This window comes from Bombus impatiens, unplaced genomic scaffold (genome assembly GCF_000188095.3).
Source record: "Bombus impatiens unplaced genomic scaffold, BIMP_2.2 scf_0777, whole genome shotgun sequence".
NCBI classification, from domain to species: Eukaryota; Metazoa; Arthropoda; class Insecta; order Hymenoptera; family Apidae; genus Bombus; species Bombus impatiens.
Genome location: NT_177196.1, coordinates 104,803 through 122,744, shown reverse-complemented (window position 1 = coordinate 122,744; position 17,942 = coordinate 104,803). Strand labels below are relative to the sequence as shown.

The 17,942-nt window shown below is 39.4% G+C and overlaps 1 protein-coding gene across 3 annotated transcripts in view; it reads right to left on the bottom strand.

Annotated features, from left to right (window-relative positions):
* The window catches only part of LOC100746829, a 21,668-nt gene extending 3,729 nt beyond the window's left edge, over window positions 1-17,939 (bottom strand). Inside the window, exons 1-18 of one of the 3 annotated variants that reach the window (XM_033323108.1) lie at window positions 14,573-17,939; window positions 13,211-13,485; window positions 12,230-12,577; window positions 11,446-11,766; window positions 10,714-11,061; window positions 10,259-10,565; window positions 9,210-9,850; window positions 8,509-8,886; window positions 7,525-8,361; window positions 5,239-7,224; window positions 4,701-4,987; window positions 3,789-4,335; window positions 2,983-3,258; window positions 2,624-2,864; window positions 2,094-2,437; window positions 1,714-2,005; window positions 1,035-1,349; window positions 317-594 (exon numbers count right to left, since the gene is read on the bottom strand). In XM_033323108.1, coding sequence (XP_033178999.1) covers window positions 317-594; window positions 1,035-1,349; window positions 1,714-2,005; window positions 2,094-2,437; window positions 2,624-2,864; window positions 2,983-3,258; window positions 3,789-4,335; window positions 4,701-4,987; window positions 5,239-7,224; window positions 7,525-8,361; window positions 8,509-8,886; window positions 9,210-9,850; window positions 10,259-10,565; window positions 10,714-11,061; window positions 11,446-11,766; window positions 12,230-12,577; window positions 13,211-13,485; window positions 14,573-17,279 — 10,728 coding nt within the window. In that variant the 5' untranslated portion in view covers window positions 17,280-17,939. Of the gene's footprint in view, window positions 1-316; window positions 595-1,034; window positions 1,350-1,713; window positions 2,006-2,093; window positions 2,438-2,623; window positions 2,865-2,982; window positions 3,274-3,788; window positions 4,336-4,700; window positions 4,988-5,238; window positions 7,225-7,524; window positions 8,362-8,508; window positions 8,887-9,209; window positions 9,851-10,258; window positions 10,566-10,713; window positions 11,062-11,445; window positions 11,767-12,229; window positions 12,578-13,210; window positions 13,486-14,572 lie in introns of all 3 variants that reach the window. The other 2 variants (XM_033323107.1, XM_012390470.3) reach the window with 2 other exon arrangements.
* Between the last annotated feature and the right edge of the window lie 3 nt (window positions 17,940-17,942).

Sequence of the window (17,942 nt, the reverse complement as noted above, 5' to 3'; positions counted from 1 at the left end):
CCCCCCCCCCCCCCGTTATATTGTACTGTTTTTTATTTCTCAATATCAGCTTCAAGATCGTAAGTTGTAAAGTATGAAATTTTCAACGAGTCATTGCATTCCGAGAAAGATACGTTTATATACGTTAAAGAATGAAAATTATATATGAAAAAGAAAATTTTTCATTACAAAGCCATATATAAAATGAAATATGTAACATATAAAATAAAGAACATTTGTTGAAGGAAAGAGATGAATCATTTTTTTCAGATATTAATTGATGTTAACTTCCTGAAGGGAGATTCACAGTTAAATAATAATTAATAACAGAACACACCTGAAAACCAGCGCTAACAAGGGCGCCACTCGGTGCAGCCGGCGTTCTGACGATCTGCACATCAGAATCCTTGCAATCTTTCGCGCTGGATACGCTCTGCTTCCTGTTTCCGGTGTTATGCGTGCCGTTTTCGAGGTAATTGAGCAGCTTGTGCTCTTCTGTCGAGAACGTGCTCATACCGGATTTGTAATTCTGCGGAGACTGGGGTGCGGATCGATACTTGGCGCGCGGGATCATCACTGTCAACGAACGATCTCGTTGTTCGTCGTTCATTGCCACTGTAGCAATTCGATAATACAAAATTAAAATGTCTTAATATTACATAAAGATAGTCTTCGTTCATTTATTATCATTGACAAAATGTACTGTAATATAACAACAAAAATTTCCACTGTTTTAATGTGTCTTTACCCAACGATTTTTTAACATAATACTCTACTTTTTTCTCTTTAAATATTCTTAAATAATTAAACATTTTTTCTCTTTCTCTAATTCTTAGATATCATAACTCACAATTTCTTTTTTCTTGAAACGTCTTAAATAATTTCTAAATAAGTTCTCCGACAACTCTAAATTTCCTCTCCGTTAAAGATTCTTGCGTTCCTTGGAATAAATAAATTCCGAATATAATATTCCGAAAAAGAATATTCCGAATCTTCGATCAATTGGCAATCAAATTTTCATGAACTCAACATAATCTTTAAAGCAAGAAGCCTACCTGATGCAGGTACCATGGTAGCTTTTCTTGGTGGATGTCTGGGTTTGGCACTGATCTTTCGAGCAGGCCTCTTTGTCGGTGGCAAGGGTGCGATCATCTGTGGGGGTGGTGGGAGAACGTGCGGCACGTGGTGTGGAATAGCCAAGTCTGTCACACTACCCTCGCTACTGGTGTCCCCGCCCGTTCCAGGAATCATGGCCCTTCTGTCGCCAGTTCTTCGTTTCCGACTCGGCTGACGGAAACATGCCATACCGACACAAACCGCCAGAAGGCCCAGTAATATTGCACCCGTTGTAACAAGAGCTATCAGGAGCACTGCAACCAGATTTACGATTAAGTGTTGCATTGGAAAACTTCGTGAAATATATACAAATGATTTCCACGCTACTTTTTAAGTCGAGAAATAATTGCAATTAGATAATGTATAATTTCATAATGTAAAGATAAGATATAGATTACTATTTCATTATCATATTAACGTTCATCTCTTCCTTATGTCAATTCGATACCTTACTATCGATGTTAACTGTTTTATTATTTCTTTAAAATAATTTTTATTTGTGGAGATCGTCTTTAATCTGTATTTTATTATTAATTGTGTTACGAAAAATTTTATGGTTTAATGTATGAACACTTTTTCTAGTTTTCCTATATTTTAGATTCGAGTAAGCAAATTTACCTTTCAGATTAACTTGACACCGCTGACCACTGTGCCAGGGGAAGCACTCGCAAACCTCTTGACCATTGGTGTTCGTAACGCAGTGTCCTTTGTTGTTACAACTAGGGCAACCTAAGGGCGCTTGAGAGCAGAATCTTCCAGGATACGCGGGGTTTTCAGACAAATCTGCCCAACCCTCTTTACAAGAACACTGATAAGAGCCTCGCAGATTGAAACAGGCTGCGTTTGGCGAGCAATCGTGATGTGGTCCTCCTTCTTCTGTCGCGCATTCGTCGAAATCAATGGCCTCAATCTGAAATAAAATGTGCTTTCTTTATTTACGAAAATTTCAGGTCTCCTCCTCGATTGATAATTTTTTTGCTTAGAAAAACGAAACTTACGACGTCAAGATTTTTCAAGGCATAAACCTCAGTGCCTCCTAAGCTATAATTGCTTCCAATAAGATACTTTCGAAGAACTTCTTTTAGTCTGGTTTCATTAGCGTTGTCGCTGAGCTGAACGTGGAACTCCACTTTCGTTGGGTCAGGCGAGAAACCAGCTATCTTCAATCCTCTGTAGACATCTCTGAGATCACTCTGCATCAGAGTTCTATCTAGGGCGTCTTTAGTAGGACCTAACAGTTTTCTGAAAGCTGTCGACGTCGAATCGTTCATGCCGGCTTCGTATATTACTGGTTCGTGTCCAATACGGTCCAAGCCAACTCGTAACGTGTAAGTGTAAGTGGCTATAATTACATATTAAAAGAGCATAAAAATAAAGAAACAATTGCCAAATATTTTCTAGAAATGCTAGTAATATTTTCAAATCCTGTAGCAGTGATTTTATCAATACATTTTTCAAATTCTCCAATATCAGCTATACGACTTAATTTAATTAATTTAACTTAATAAATTCAAATGTAATAACTCACGCTTGCAAGGTCGATCAGGGAACATTCTAGCGAAGCCCGGACGGCAAACGCATCGCATTTCACCTCCAACTTCCGCGCATATTTCAGACCTAGACGCTCTACATTCTGGTGTACACTGATTGACAATAGGTTGAAGCGATACCACGGGTGCTCCAAGAACTCCACCAGCCAGTACTCTATGAACTTCGTTTCCAGTTGGATCTTGTTCGTCTCTCGAAATATCACCGTATTCAGCCTCAACCTGAGAAAAATGAATACTTTTGTAATATGACTTTATATAATTTTTCTAATGTAATCATTAAATACAAATTAAATGGATTATATAATACATTGCGAAATAATTAAAATGTATTTCTTACATTTACCTCTTCAGCACCAGGTGCCGGTGGCTTCTGATCGCTCATCACCACAAAGATGGAATCATTGTCGACCACGTTTTCGTAGGATGATGGTATTCTAGTCACCACCGATTGCAAGATCGTTGATGTGACCGTGGATATTACACTGGTTGGACGCAATAATGTTTCCGTTACGGTTTCCACAGTGGTCGATGTCAATGTGTGGGTGAGCAGTAATGTTCGAGTTGTAGGTGGTGAACCCAATACAGATGTTTCCGTTCTCGTTACTGTTGACGTCTGGAATCGTGTCACCTGTGTGATAAACGATTGTAACGCTAACTGAAGCACAGTAACTTCTCTTATAATTTTTCTTCTCTTTTTATTGTAGACAGATGAAATAGACAAGACTAATTTTCGAGAAATCCACTGATCTCTCGTGTGATATTGATTTTTATTAATTCAAAATTGATACTGTAACTATTAATAGCGGTCTATCTACCTTTTATAACTTTTTCCAGAAATTCATATATTTGTAAATCGAGAACAAATTTGTAGTATAACGTTTGTCTTTCTCTAAAACTTTCTACCTCTTTTCCTGTTTCTAATATTTCAACACAGACACGACACGTATCTCCAAAATTAAATTACTATAGTATCAAGTACGCTATATAGATATAACAAATAAATTAAACAGTAAACTGAAAACAACCATGAACGATCATTTTCCCTGAGTATCTATAACGACTCGTGTTCTTTAACAAACATACAAAATAAATGTAAATTACTCTCTATCACAGTTCAAAGTATCAAAATTTGATCGAACTCACCTCTTTAGGCTTCATACGCGTGGTCGTCGTTGTCCTATTAGCAGCCTCGCGTGTCACGTTGCTAACATCCTTCGTCATCTTGATCACCGACTCGTTTCTCCTGTCAATATTTCCGGACAACGTACTCGTTACCTTCGTTATCGAACTGTCGACCCTGGTCACCACGCTAGGCAATTCCTTCGATGTGGTTTCGTTCTTTCGTTTGCGTTCTGTCGCCGACGAAACGACCACCTTTGAAGCTTCGTTTTTCGTCATTGTAGGTCGTGACTCTTTCTTCTGACTCGTGCTGACCACGTGGTGAGTCAAACTTTCCGTAGCTTCCACCTTTGTCGATGGTAGAACGTTATCGTGACTGGATTCCAAAAATACTGGATGCTCCGGACGTTTTACAGGGTTTCGAGGAATATCGAAGTTATGAGATCGAGTTGGTTCCACGTCTCTGGTTGTCGAGGATCTGCTTGGTTGAATATGGTCTACTTGCAATGGTCTTAGCTTCGTTGGGATTACCAGGTTCGTCGTTAGCATTGGTGTTGGTTGTACCGATATTCTACGAGATTTCATCGCAATCAGTGGTAAATTGGAGGATGCACAAACGTTCAAAAGCTTAGAACTAGCAAGTATCCTATAGAACTTAACAGAACTCAATATCGACTATCCAAAACCTCATGGGACCCAAAAGTTTGAAAGAAGGTTGTCTTAAAATTTTGCCATCGTAGAAAACTTATTGAAACAAAGAAAATTAAAATGTTTACAAAGGAATTTAGAATAATAAATCCGATTTTGAATAATGTGGCGATATTTGAGCCGAAAACACGTTGAAAACTTAACTATGTTAAATTTGATCAATAATTAGATTTGAAAATGTACACATATAAATTTTCAATGGAAATTAACAATAAAATACAAAAATACCTAGATACAGGTCTCGTGTCAAATGGTCGCACGGTATAAATGCTAACGTGCTCCGTCATCCTGGTTTCCACTGGCCTAAGAATCTCAGGCACGTCTACCACCACTGGAAGATCGACAGTGCCGTGTATGATCGGTATCTTTGATTCGATATCCTGAACCACTGGTATGTGGGATGTTGCGACGGCTGTCGCGATTTGAATCGATCCAGACACCGCGACCGCTGGCCTCACCGTGGCAATTTCAAGTGGTTTGGTAGTTTGAGTTACTGGTGGTGGAGGTACCATATCCTACAAAGTATAAAATTTACAACAAATCCTCAAAAATAACAAAAAAGAAAAAAAAAGAAAAAAGACAAATAAGAAGAGAAAAAGCTATTAAATTCAGAATATTGTTTTTCAGATCATTTATTTATAACTCTAATCGTCATCATAGCCTTGAGATTTGGACGATTTTTGATCTGCAATTCCTAGTCGAAAAGAACCGAGTTAGTAAGACTCAAAAATTTCAAAAACCCAATAATAAACTGTTTAAACTTTACCTGAGACAGCAATTCCACTATGAAAGGCCTAGCAAGAGAAGGTCTTGGACTAGGAGGCACCATGCTAACGCTAGGTAAAGGTGCAACAGAAGACTCCTTCAGTGGAATATATTTAGGCGGAGGTTTCAACCCAGATTCGTTGACATTTGCAAACGGGAATCTATCTTCCGTGGGACCACTGGTCGTCGTAATATCAACTGGTGGAGGTGATAATCCAACTACATCCCTCGAAGTTATAGGTGGTGGTTTCAAATCCTCTTCTTCATTCTTATTCGATTGATTCAACCCAATAACAGGTCTCAATGGCGGAGGCATCATGTCCCTAGAAGGCACGCTCATTCCTTCCATACTACTCAACATATCGCCAGTAGACGTCTCAATAGGTCTAACTCTAATTTTGCTCTCATGATTCATAGAATCATCCTTATTCGCGTCTGAAGCCGCGAAATTCGTCTGATAAGAACCATCTACCTTTTCCACGTTCTTCTTCTTATCGTTAGAACTGCTCGTGATTAACATACTTGGTGGTCGCTCAGTTTGCGTCTTGCTATCAACTTCTTCGCCTATAGCCTCTACAGGCATGGAGAACCTAATATTGGGCCTAGTTTCACCTTTGTTAGCTGTTGAGATAGTAATTGGTCCAGGTACTTGAGGCTTAGGCTTGGTGATAATATGAGGATACTCTGGATGAATTCTGGTTCCTGAATACTCCTGTTGATTCACCACAGGACGATTCTTCTCCAAACTTACTTTAACGCTCTCAGTGCTCGTCTGAGGATACTGATCTTCCATTTTCTGAGAAATAGAACTGTTTCTAAAATGATTCTTCATAATTTCACCCTTGTTAATTAGAATTTCTTGTCTATCAGGTCTTTGGTCTCTAATCTTCATTCCCCCATCCCAATTAAGATCCATGAAACCTCCTAACTGGAAGTGACTCTGATTCAATTTACCTGCATGACTCAAACTGTTATTTACAAATGGTTCCAGGCTTCCTGGCTTGCCTTCGTTGGACTGTTTCACTTGATCCGGTCTAACTTCTGAAGTTTGACTTACAATTTCTGGTCCAGGATATAGTACAGGCCTAGTTTCCACTTTGTTCATTATAGATGGTCGAGGATATGGTCTCTTAGGTTTATTTGATTCAGGGACAAATTGAGGAATGATCGCTGGTGGTTTTAAATCTATGGTATCGTCGTGTTCACGACTTGGTAGAGTCGATGTCTGTTCGTTTTGATTTTGATTCTTGTGGCTAATTGGAGATATTTTGCTTCCATAATATGTCGATGGTACACCTTGTACTATGTCGTATTCAGGCTTGTTCTCTTTCCATTTGTAACCATAATTCGATTCTTCGTGGCCAGTGTACACGCCAAACGGTTTTCCTTGAACTACTGGTGTTTCATGAAGCTTAGTATTGTAATAATTAGGGCCGTAAGGTACTTGAGATTGTGTATTCATTTCATTTTTATGAGAAAATGGAGAGCCTGGACTTATCCAAAATGGTTTTTCTTTCTGATCTTGTTGGGAATCAATTTCTCCAGTTGGTTTTCCAATCACTGTATTACCAGAGGCTACATTTCCGTAGGGATTTTTTATATTGGATGTTACATTGTTATTTTGATTAACGAAAGACGTGCCTTTTTCGGTTTCATTGTATTTTTGCACCTCCTTGACTCGATTGTGATAGTTTATGGGTTCTGAGGCACCAACTTCTGAATCTAACGTTTTCTCTGTTTGCGTACCGCCATGCCAGATTTCTGCTGCTTTATTATCTTGATTAGGTGGAACCTGATCGAAGTTTTGAACTTGCGTATTTGTTGTAACTGGTCTGTTATCTTGCTTTATTTTAGGATTCGAAGGATTGTGATATTCTACTGCTCCCGTGGGCACGTGTTCTTCTGTCCTTTCAGTTTGAGGTCTCAGTTGTTCTATGTTTGGTCTCTTCTCAGGATAGAAGTGAGGCGGTCTGTCTTGAAGATCAATCTGTTGGAAGAATGGAAGAATTGTAAAATTGAGTGCCTCTGTACAACCTGTTTAATGTTTACTCAAGATCGATGTTAATACAAATAACATATTTGAAAATAGGAGAAATAAAACTAAAAAATCCCAAAACATCGAAATAGCTATGTATGGAAGTATCAAAATATTGAAATGATCAAGACACTGAATTGTTCTTCAATATCTCAATATCCAAATATTAGATATCCAAATGAAGAAATATTCTAATATCTAAATACCCAAATGTCTAAGTATCTAAGTAAAAATCACATAAAATTCATTTACGTGAGGACGAGATCCGAACGAAGGCTGTCTCTCAGTTGCCACGTCCTTCATCGTATCTCCAGGTGTCGGAGTGGTCATCCTCGGTGGTTCATGGTGAATTTGAGGATTACTGACTGGCCGATGAGGAAGCACAAATGTATTCTGTGTCTTTGTCGGAGGCCTCTGAGGTCCGCTGTAAACTGGTTTCCTAATACCCGGCCTTTCCGGGTAAATCGGCCTATCCAAAGGACGACTAGTCGTCGATCTCAACGGTGGACGTGGTCTCAACCTGTTATTCATCAGAATTCGCGGTGGTTTCTTGTCCGCCTTCCAATTGGAATTCAAGACGATCTCGTTCCCCGAGTCTGGCTTAGGCAATAAGATATATCGATGGGAATTGTCCGATGAACTCGACATTTCTGTTCTTCTAGGTGGAGTTCCGGATTCTACAGGTTTTGGAATTTTTGGAAATTGTCCGCGTGACGGTATATGATTGTTGGAATGCACGTGAGGATGAATAGGAGGATAAGGAACGCTTTGTGGACGAACGTTTATAGTTTCTGGTCTGTGATGGACTAGGATCTCAGTGTGTACGTGACCTTGGCCGCCGAGGACACCAGAATGGTCAGGGTGTTTAATCAAATGTACGTCTGATGGCATCTTTTCTGGTCTGTTTAAAGGAGCTTCTAGTTTGTCTTGCGGTCTTTCATAATCGAAACGACCTGGCGATAAGGGGATGGTTGCTGGACGATTAGAAGGGTGTTTTTCTGGTAACCCCTTGAAACTGTGAGGTGGCGATGGTGGAACCATATAATCTGCTGGGTCCTTTCCGTTGGAATATTGAGGCAGGTCCTCCACCTGAATACAATTAATGCTTCTGAATTAAATTTCGAACTAGTTGAATAAAATTTGTATTTTGTTAAAGAATTATTCAATTAAGCACTTCAATATGAAATTTAAAGCGGACGAGTAGAAAAAGTAAACACTATGTTGTAAGTGGCTTACTCTTTGGATTCCAACAAATCCCAAACCAACTTCTGATTCAGGATATGGTGATGGATCGTCGAAGTATTGTCCACTGATGTGTGGCTCGCTGGTGTCACCGAATATCAGTGCTTGAGTACCACCTTGAGGAATCACCACGTTAGCCACCTGACTAGGTTGAATATTTACTAATAAAGGTTGTCCTGTTGATCTGTCGATGACGTGTGGTACTTGATGAACTATAGGTTCCGCCGGTGTCGGTTTGGATTCCGAAGATTGAATGACAACAGGAGCATCAGGGAGCAAAGGATCTTTCTGAGCCCACGGTAATCGTTTCTGATCTTCAGATGGAACGGCGGGCCAAGGTTTCTCTATTGGAGATATTCCTGAGTCGATTTTCTGGAATGTTTGTAATAATGCAAAATTTTAAAGCACTGATATCGTTCATAGCTATATTAAACCACAATTTATAATTATATCATGGAAGTTAACTGAAAAGTTAAGTATCGAAGAATATTTTTTAAACTTCCTTTATATCAATATTCACAAAGCTCCAATATTTATTTGCCTGAAACTTCGAACTTCTCTAACATTTCATATTATCAAAACCATATTTGATCTAAAATAATTCTTTTATTATTCCGAAAAGAGAAACCTTATAAAATGGTTCACGTATCACACTAAAAATTCCAAAATCGAGCAACTGAGAGATCCATATGTACCTGATCAAATTGTGGATGTAGTGGAGGGAGCTTTAAAGGATCCTTAGCACTCCACGGTCGCCTAGATTTCTCAGGACTCCATTCCGGCTCCTTAGGATTTGAATTTGGATTTGCATACTGTTCCACGTTAGGTCTATCAGGTGGCTTTAACAAAGGATCATTCTCCAGTACATCTTGCTTCGAAACTATTCTCTTTGGCGGAGACGCTTGAACTGGAAGTAGCTTCTGAGGTTGTTTCGATATCAATGTAGGATTCGCATCGACAGGCATGGAAACCGGAATTTTCAAATGTTCTTCGTAAATCTGATGCGCAGGATATATCTGTATTTGTGGACCTTTGTGGGCTTGAAGAATCTGCTGAGACTGAGCATCGTCTCGATCGTTCTCCACGACTTCGAGAACAGGATGAACTGGAATGTTAGGGACTGGTAGCGGCGGCGGTTTCATTCCAATGTGTTCTTCGTCCTCTAAGAACGTTTGAGGTGGTCTGGGTGCCATTTTCCCTGGTTTTCCTATGATTACGTCGCTGTTCGCAGTGATTACTTCGCCCGGGGAAATTGGAATTCCATCTGCCAGGCTGGATGCAACTTTGTGACGGATTTCAGCGATGTAATTGTGGTTAAGGTTCGCTAGATGTGTACCTTGAAGAGGATGTTGTGATCATTAATGTGTTTATTAGCCTATTAGCCTGTTATCTGATAACTGTATAATTAAGTGGTTGATACTTTTTTGAAAATTAGATAAGAAAGTTGTTAACTCATTCTTTTTATTACTAAACATTTTTATATTATTAAACAATCGGAAAATATTTTTTTGTGAAAATTAACATCATTTTTATTGAATTACTACCATTTTACCGCATGCTCTATTTAATATCTATCCTTAGAAATATTACCATACGCGTTTTCTTTGAATAATCTGAACTGTTATGAAAGCAGAAGTTTTGTGGTATAAAAATTGTAAGCATTTTAATAGACTCACACTTGTTTGCAAATTTCACGTTATTAACAAAGTCTAACCATAGTAAAAATTTTTACAAAAGTAATTACCTATATTTTGACTCTCAGCTGCTTCGATGTCTCCATCAGCGAACTCAGCGACTGGTATATAAATGGGCGATCTTTGCGTGGTCACTTCCTGTGTTTCCGCCTGTGGCATCGAATCATTTCTTCGCGTAGCTGTCGTCTTTCCTTGTAGTAAACCAGCCATTGCCGTAATCACTGGCCCTAGAGCCGACAAACTATTGATTCCCAAAGACCCTAGGCTTAGAAGATTGCTCACTTGAAGATCGCTCGTGTTCTGACTCGCAGGCTTTTTGTTCTGTCCAGACTCTGCAGAAACTGTTACGTTGTTCTCCTACAAATAGATTAATAGAGTTATTTTATTATCTCTGATAACATAATAAATTTAATAATTTAAAAATAATATAAAATTTAAAAAACTGTTTTAATTTCGAAAATTCGTATTTCAAATATTCATCACAAATTATTCATCTATTAATTACTTGATTAATCTGTTCAACTGGCTTCAAACTTGGCTCATTAGCAGCTGGAGAAGATTCAGTAGATACGAAGCTGGCGGAAATCGATTCATTGTTCTGGATCTCCACCGACGAGGTCGCTTCCTGGAAGCCAGTGCTCGAAGTAGGATCGATCTGGTCCTCTTCGTCGAAGAATATGATCGTTGATCCAGTGACCACGTTCTTCACCGGATCTGAATGATGAGCAGTTGTTAACAAAGCGTTCATGTAGCCAGCGTCTAGCAAACTTGGTGCTATCGATTCTGTCACTACGTTCTCCACGATGTGCGACCTCGAAGAGACTGTTGTTGAAGTTTCTCCATCTGGTCCAGCCTGAAATTGAACAAAGATTTTCAAAGTCAATTCCTAGACCACAATAGTACATATGACTATTTGCATAAATCGTTCCTCATCTAAACATCAATCAACGTTTATTAACATTACCAATACGATGGCGAATTAAAAATCCTTTAACTCAATAATTTTCTATATTCATATTTCTAGTATTTTCTATCATTTCATCTGATCCATAAATAAGTAGATTTTAAAGATTGAAAACCGAATAAATATCAAGCATACCGTATGTGTATTCTATATAGATATAAAAATTCATAAATTATATTTCAGTCGTTGAAACAAAAATTATTATCTTCTATAATTGAATTAATTCTATCAGGAATTTACGATTTTTCCTAATAGATTCACTAATGAATTTACCTGAAGCAAGGTTGTGAAGTATGTAAACGTGGTCAGATACGTCTTTGTCGCAAAAATTTGAATAGGTTCTGGAGTAGGATTCACCGTGGCTGTCTTCGTGGTTTTCTTGGCAGGTGCTTTCTCCAACACAACGTCAGTTGATGTCGCTACGTTCGTACGCACCACGGTGCTACCTTTCTCCAGGAAGGTATTATAATAAGTGTAGGTAATGTAGTATGTTTTCATGAGGTCTGTCATGCTTTCCTCTGTACTGTCTAGCGCCGTTAACGTGGTCGTGACGCTGGTTGGACGAGGAGGCGGTGCAGACTCTGTTACTATGAGCTGAAAGGAATATTAACATTCATTATTCACTGTTGCTAAAATACAGTTATTCCGCAATTACCTTACGAAAATCACAAAACGAAACGTCATAAGGATTTTTATTAAGGGAAAGACAAAATGTCATATTATTTATTATTAATTCAAATGAATACAAAAATTTCCCCTTTCCCTACAATCATTAATAATACCTACGTAAGAATATCTTACTCGTCAAAAGAACCTAATGCTACAGTGTTCGCTAATCTGTTAAATAAATTATATTTGCATCTGTTCTAATTGCTCGATACTTCATTCGCCTTTCAAAGCATACTTATTGAAATACACAAAAATTAAAACGTGGCAATTACAAGTAAATGGACGAGCCACATGTGTCAGTAGTATTAAATATATTAAAAATCCTACATACTCGTCGAATGAGTTCTTTGTAAAATCTTTGTAAAGCCGTCTATCATTTTCCACGAACCTGAGTAATTGTATCGCTGGTGGTTTCTATTCTGGTACGTCCATCCTCCATGAAAGTCTTTTCCAGCATCCTGGTGCTGAGATACGTGTTCGTTTCCGGTCGAGGCGCTTCTGATGGTTCAAGGATCATGTCTAAATAATGTTGCGGCGCAGTGACCGTGTTCGTGATTACTTTCGTGCTGCTTTCCAACGCGTCATTTATATTAGAATGATCGGTGTTTAATGTTAAGTAGGTATAGGTGGTTTTGAAGACTTCTGTGCGTAATGTTGGGGATGCTTCTAATGTTACCGCGGCAGTTTCAGATCCCGGCTTCCTGTGACGTTCTTCGGTCGCTGTGTTCGCTATCACCTGCAGGAATTTATTAATGATACGAGTGATTATTCTGTTCTATCGATTGTTTCAATGTGTATAAGCTGGCATGGAAATGAAATGTAAATGTAGAAGAATTTGTAGCTGATTTTGGTATTGGAGTCGTATAGTGTCAATGGCGTAAAGGATAGATTTGTATTAACATAACATTACGTTATTGAAGTTTTTAAAAAAATATCGAAGTTACATGAAATTTATTAGATGTTTTAGAAATTTTCCTGTCATTTCCAAACGTTAGTTAAAATATTAATATATGATGTCAAGTATGGTATTCTTTGATTCCTATATAATCAGAGTATTTGACGACTGGAATATTTTTTGTAGCAGTGGTAAAGTTACTCCTGACATTGAAAAGAATCAAGGAAGGTTCGCTGTAAACTGTGCGCTAGAGAAGAATAAAAAAGACGAATAAAATTAAAAAGAAACTGAAAAAATTCATTCATTTAAGAAAGATCAACGTCTGAAGACAAGAAAAATACACAGATAAAAAGAATTAAAATTGAAAAACGTTTCATATTCGAAGAATAAGTAACCAGGATTCAAAGCCAAAAAAGGCGCGGGAATGTAATGAAATAAAAAAGTGAAGAACGTCCAACAATATTGTATTTCTACCTGCTGCTCCGTTGAAACGATAGTTGTCCCGTCTTTCGTAATGGTAGTAAGGTACGTGAAGGTAGTGGTACATGTCTTAGTGACAAATTCATTCGGTTTATCTTGTGGAAGCATCATGACGACAGCATCGGACAATGTCAGCGTAGGCTGTGGCACCGAGTTCTCCCATCGTAATGCTGGCGTTGGTCCAGCAACGATCACTTCGACTCCGTTTGACATGACACGCGTGGCTAGGTTTAACCTTCGACCTTCTTCATCTTTCCCTTCGTGCTCTCCTGTCGTTACAATTCCACGATCAAAAGATTACGATGTGATAAATGAATATTAAAACTTCCACTTCGACAATGTAAAATTATTATTTAGCTACTTATACAATAGAAATAAATACATCTGAAATAAACGTGAAATAACTTAGAAGATTTACAAGAGAGTATATGTACGCCTGAATAATTATGCTCTTCACGGCGGATCTGTTGACTGGCGACGGTTATTCAGGCGTTAGAACATAAACGGTCACTGTACACGATTAAAACGTGTTTTAGAAGAAACAAAAAATATACAGAATAGACTACAGGAATAAAACAAACGATAAGGAATTGTAGTATGTACAAGATCAGACTTCATTTACAAGTATGTACAGTTCACTCAAGAGTTCTATTGTACAGAAAACAATTTAGATTGCCATAAGCCAATCCAAGTGAGACTCGGAAGAGCGTCTGTACAGTCTCGAACGTGCTAGGCGCGCGAGAAAAGATATCATATTAGTCTAAAGAAGAATATTACTTTTTACATCGATCGGCTAGTGTCCTGAACAAATTGTTCTTCAAATATTATCAGTTCTATGATTTCAGAATTTACTCAACTCGATTATCTCGTTGTTACATCGTATACCTTTGTTATTTCTGTACATGTACATTTTTTGTAATTAACACATCGTCAATATTTTACAAAATATCTTTCATTTACATTATATTATAAAATAACTTTTTCTACTTCTATATAATTTCAAAAATCAATTTTTTATAGTGACTTTCGAAAAATCACAGTCACGATTTTCACTTCAAATTTTTACATACATTCAAAAATCTTCCAATTCTCTTTAATTGGCAAGGCGTTAAATACAGATTTTAGAAAAATCATATTCATGATCTTCATTTTTTATTTCTACGCACCACTATTCTTCATTACGTTGGTAATGCATCAACAATTCCAAAAAAAAGTGGGAAGAGAAAATAGGAAAAAATAGTAAAGAAATCTTTGAAAGATCGCAAAAAGAGTTCTAAAAGTACTACGAATCAGTTCAGGACACTGGAAGATCGTGGATAGAGAAGGCTTATCGCAGAGCTAGTTGTAGCTACTCACCAGCAGCGGGCACCGGGCTATACACAGACGAAACGGCGTGCGCTGACGACTCCACGGTAGGAGTGACAGTCACCGTGACGGGCACCGTCAATGTAAGCGTCGTCACTCTCGGTCGGACCGTCGTCGAGGACGTTACTTTCGTCTCCAGTCCATTCAGTTGCGTCACTACGTACGTATACGTCCTAAGTCTCGTCGATGTCACCACTGTCTCTGTATAATAAATGCTCGTGCTCGGTTCTAAATCTGGTGTTTCGGACCTGGTCTCGTGCTCCACGTGAACCGGTTTCGATGGCAGTATCTCAGGGAAATCAGGCCTCGACAGGGACAAATAAAGATCGTCGGCTAATCCTGCCTCGATTTCCTCGGGGGTCGGTGACGAGATCGACGTCGTTACCGAGTCAATGCTGGACGTCGTCTCGAGAACCATCGAGGTCCTCTTCGAGTCTGACAACGACGTATATTCGACTCCTAGGGGAATCACGCTTGGGATCTCGGAGTTATCCAAGTAGCTAAGGGTACTGGAGTCGTACGACGTCGATTGGGACGTTTCTAAAGGCAGGACGCTGGTGAAATCGGGGTACTCGTCGAAGAAAATTGTCGTAGCAGACGAGATGATTTCGGTAATCGATGGTATGGGCTGCACTGTCAGGTTCTCTTCATTTTCCTCGAGTTTTGGTGTGGTTTCTGGAACCTGTTTCAGGGTAGTGATATCTATCATGTCTGGGAAGGATCTTTCAGTTTCTGGCTTTGAACTTGGGTCGAGTGTGATACTAGGGTGGATACTAGGGTCTTTCTTGGGAACGTCTTCAATTTTGGGAACGTCTTCAATTTTGGGAACGTCTTCAATTTTGGGAACGTCTTCGACTTTGGGAGAGTCTTCGTATTTGGTTTGAATCACCGTGACTTGGGGTTCGATCTCTTTTTTGACAGGATCTTCAGAGTCTTTTGATATAGATTCCTTGGGATCAATTTCGATTATGGTGGTATTTGATTTTGTATCTTTCTCGAGGGAATCTTCACTGTCTTTCAGTGAAATGTCTTCAGGTTCAGGTGAAATAGTTGCAACGTGAGCTTCAATATCTTTTTCGAGTGATTCTTCGTTTGAAGAATTTTCAGATTCCGATTTAAATTCACTAGGCAGCGAAGGGTGTTCAGTACTACTATGTTCTTCTTCCTCATTGATTATTGTAATCTCTTTATCAGAAACTGTAGTTGTCTGTACTTCTTCAGGAACACTAATCACTGTCGTTTCTTCCATAAATGTCGTAGTCTCTATCATTTCTGTCGTTGTACGGTCTTCTTCCCCATCCTCTTTCTCATCTTCATTAATCTCAGGATAAACAGTCGTTCCAACTTCTTCTGATTTTTCTTCAAAACTCATCTGCGTCGTAGTAATTTCTTCTCCTTCTTCTATTGACTTTTCAGTTGTCAAAGACTCAGATTCCTCTTCTTCTTTCAAATTAGTTGACTCTGTACTTTCGTGATCAGCGACACTATGTGAAACTTCTTCGGGCTTTTCTAACGTTGGTTCCTCTTTCTCTGACAAATCAGGAGCTGCAGACATGCTTGAAGTGTCCTCTTTATTCAAACCATCCTCAATTTTCGTAGATTTAGTCGTCGTTAGAATATCTTCATTCTCAGAATCATTCTTCTCACTTTCAGTCGTGGTATCGGTATATTCATCTTCGTATTCTTCATACTCATCGTCAGACGCAGGGAGGAAGAAATTATCAGTGATAATGACAGGTGAACTCACACTACTCTCTTCTATAACTTTCGGTTCAGTTTCCTCGGTCATAGTTCCAATCTCATCTGGCTTCTTATCAATTATATTAGGAGATTCCTTTAGCTCAGGCGTGTCTGTCGAACTAACATCCTCCTTACTTTCGATCTCAACCTCATCCGGTTTCTTATCGATTATATTAGGAGGTTCCTTCAATTCAGGGATATCTGTCGAACTAACATCCTCCTTACTTTCAATCTCAACATCATCCGGTTTGCTATCGATAACATCGGGCGGTTCCTTTAACTCAGGTGTGGCAGTCGAACTAACACTTTCTTCGTTCACCTCTTCTTCACCTTCATTCTCCTCGGAGAACTCTTCATCGTATTCAGAAGATGGGGCAGTGAAGAATCCAGTCGTGATAATAGCGAAACTAGGCGTAGGTTGTAGCGGTCTAACAGCGACCAATTTTTTTCTAGTGATTCTTACTCTTCTTTCGCTGCTCGCAGGCGAAACGGTAGTCGACGCAATCTTTCTACGTCTAGTAATAGTCACTTTATGTCTTCCAATCTCTGGTTTGACACTATCAGATTCCAAATCATTGTGAATGGTGTTAGCTAATCCCAATGACCTCACTCTAGTCACCACGATCCTCCGCGGCGTATGACTCGCCACAGTCAATTGATTCTGAGCAGGATTCTCAATCTTGGACGAAATAGGACGCAATCTTCTGACTACCGTTAGCTTATGCTGCCTTCCACTCTTTCTGACCACAGGGACGCGAATTCTGACGCGTTTTCTGGGCGTTTCTTCGAGGTAATCGTCGTTAATCTCTGGAGCGAGATTCCTAGCGTTCTCTCGGGGCGATTTGCTAGCGAAGTCGCTGGTTAGTCGGTAGAAGTCGTCGTGGTAGTAGTCATCTGAAAAGGCGACGTGTCTCTCGCTTGCGTGCACGCACTTGTGATCCTTCGCCATGGAGTACATTCAGGGCATGTGTGTGTGAGTTACAGCAAATGTAGGGCAGCCGTGAGCAACAGGCGGGGGTTTCGTCTCGAGTGTTAGGCGAATCATCCGAGGTGGGGTTAAACAACAAGACAGATCATCGTGTATCAGACACATCCCACCCTTGTTCGTTTTCGTGCACTTAGTAGAGCCGGGTGTTATCGATCTATCACGCGATCCATGGGCAAAATCGCGTCGATCCGACAAATACCAGAGACAAAGAGAGTACCATGCGTCGCGTGTAGACTTTATCGCGTGTGGGCGCGCGTGCGGCGGCGGATTCGAGGCTGTATTAGTAGACTGGACCAGTGGAGGACCATATCAAAGGATAGAATCGGAGGGAAGATAAAAAGAAGAAAGATTGGGGAAGAGCGAACAGGGCGTGAGATGGGCATGATAGAATGATGGATCATTGTCGATCAACCGAAGCTGCGAGCTTTATTTTTCTTCTTTCACGAAGGACTTCCTTTCTTCCGTGAACAATCCTCCGGAAGAATTCGATCTATGGTACATCATATGTATATCGTGATTGTTGTGGAATTCCTGCACGAAAATGCACACAAAATACGAACCCGCGAAAGGTTCATCAAAGGTCATCAGCTTCGGTCTAGGTGGGCTTCTCATAATGGATCTCGTAGATGGGCT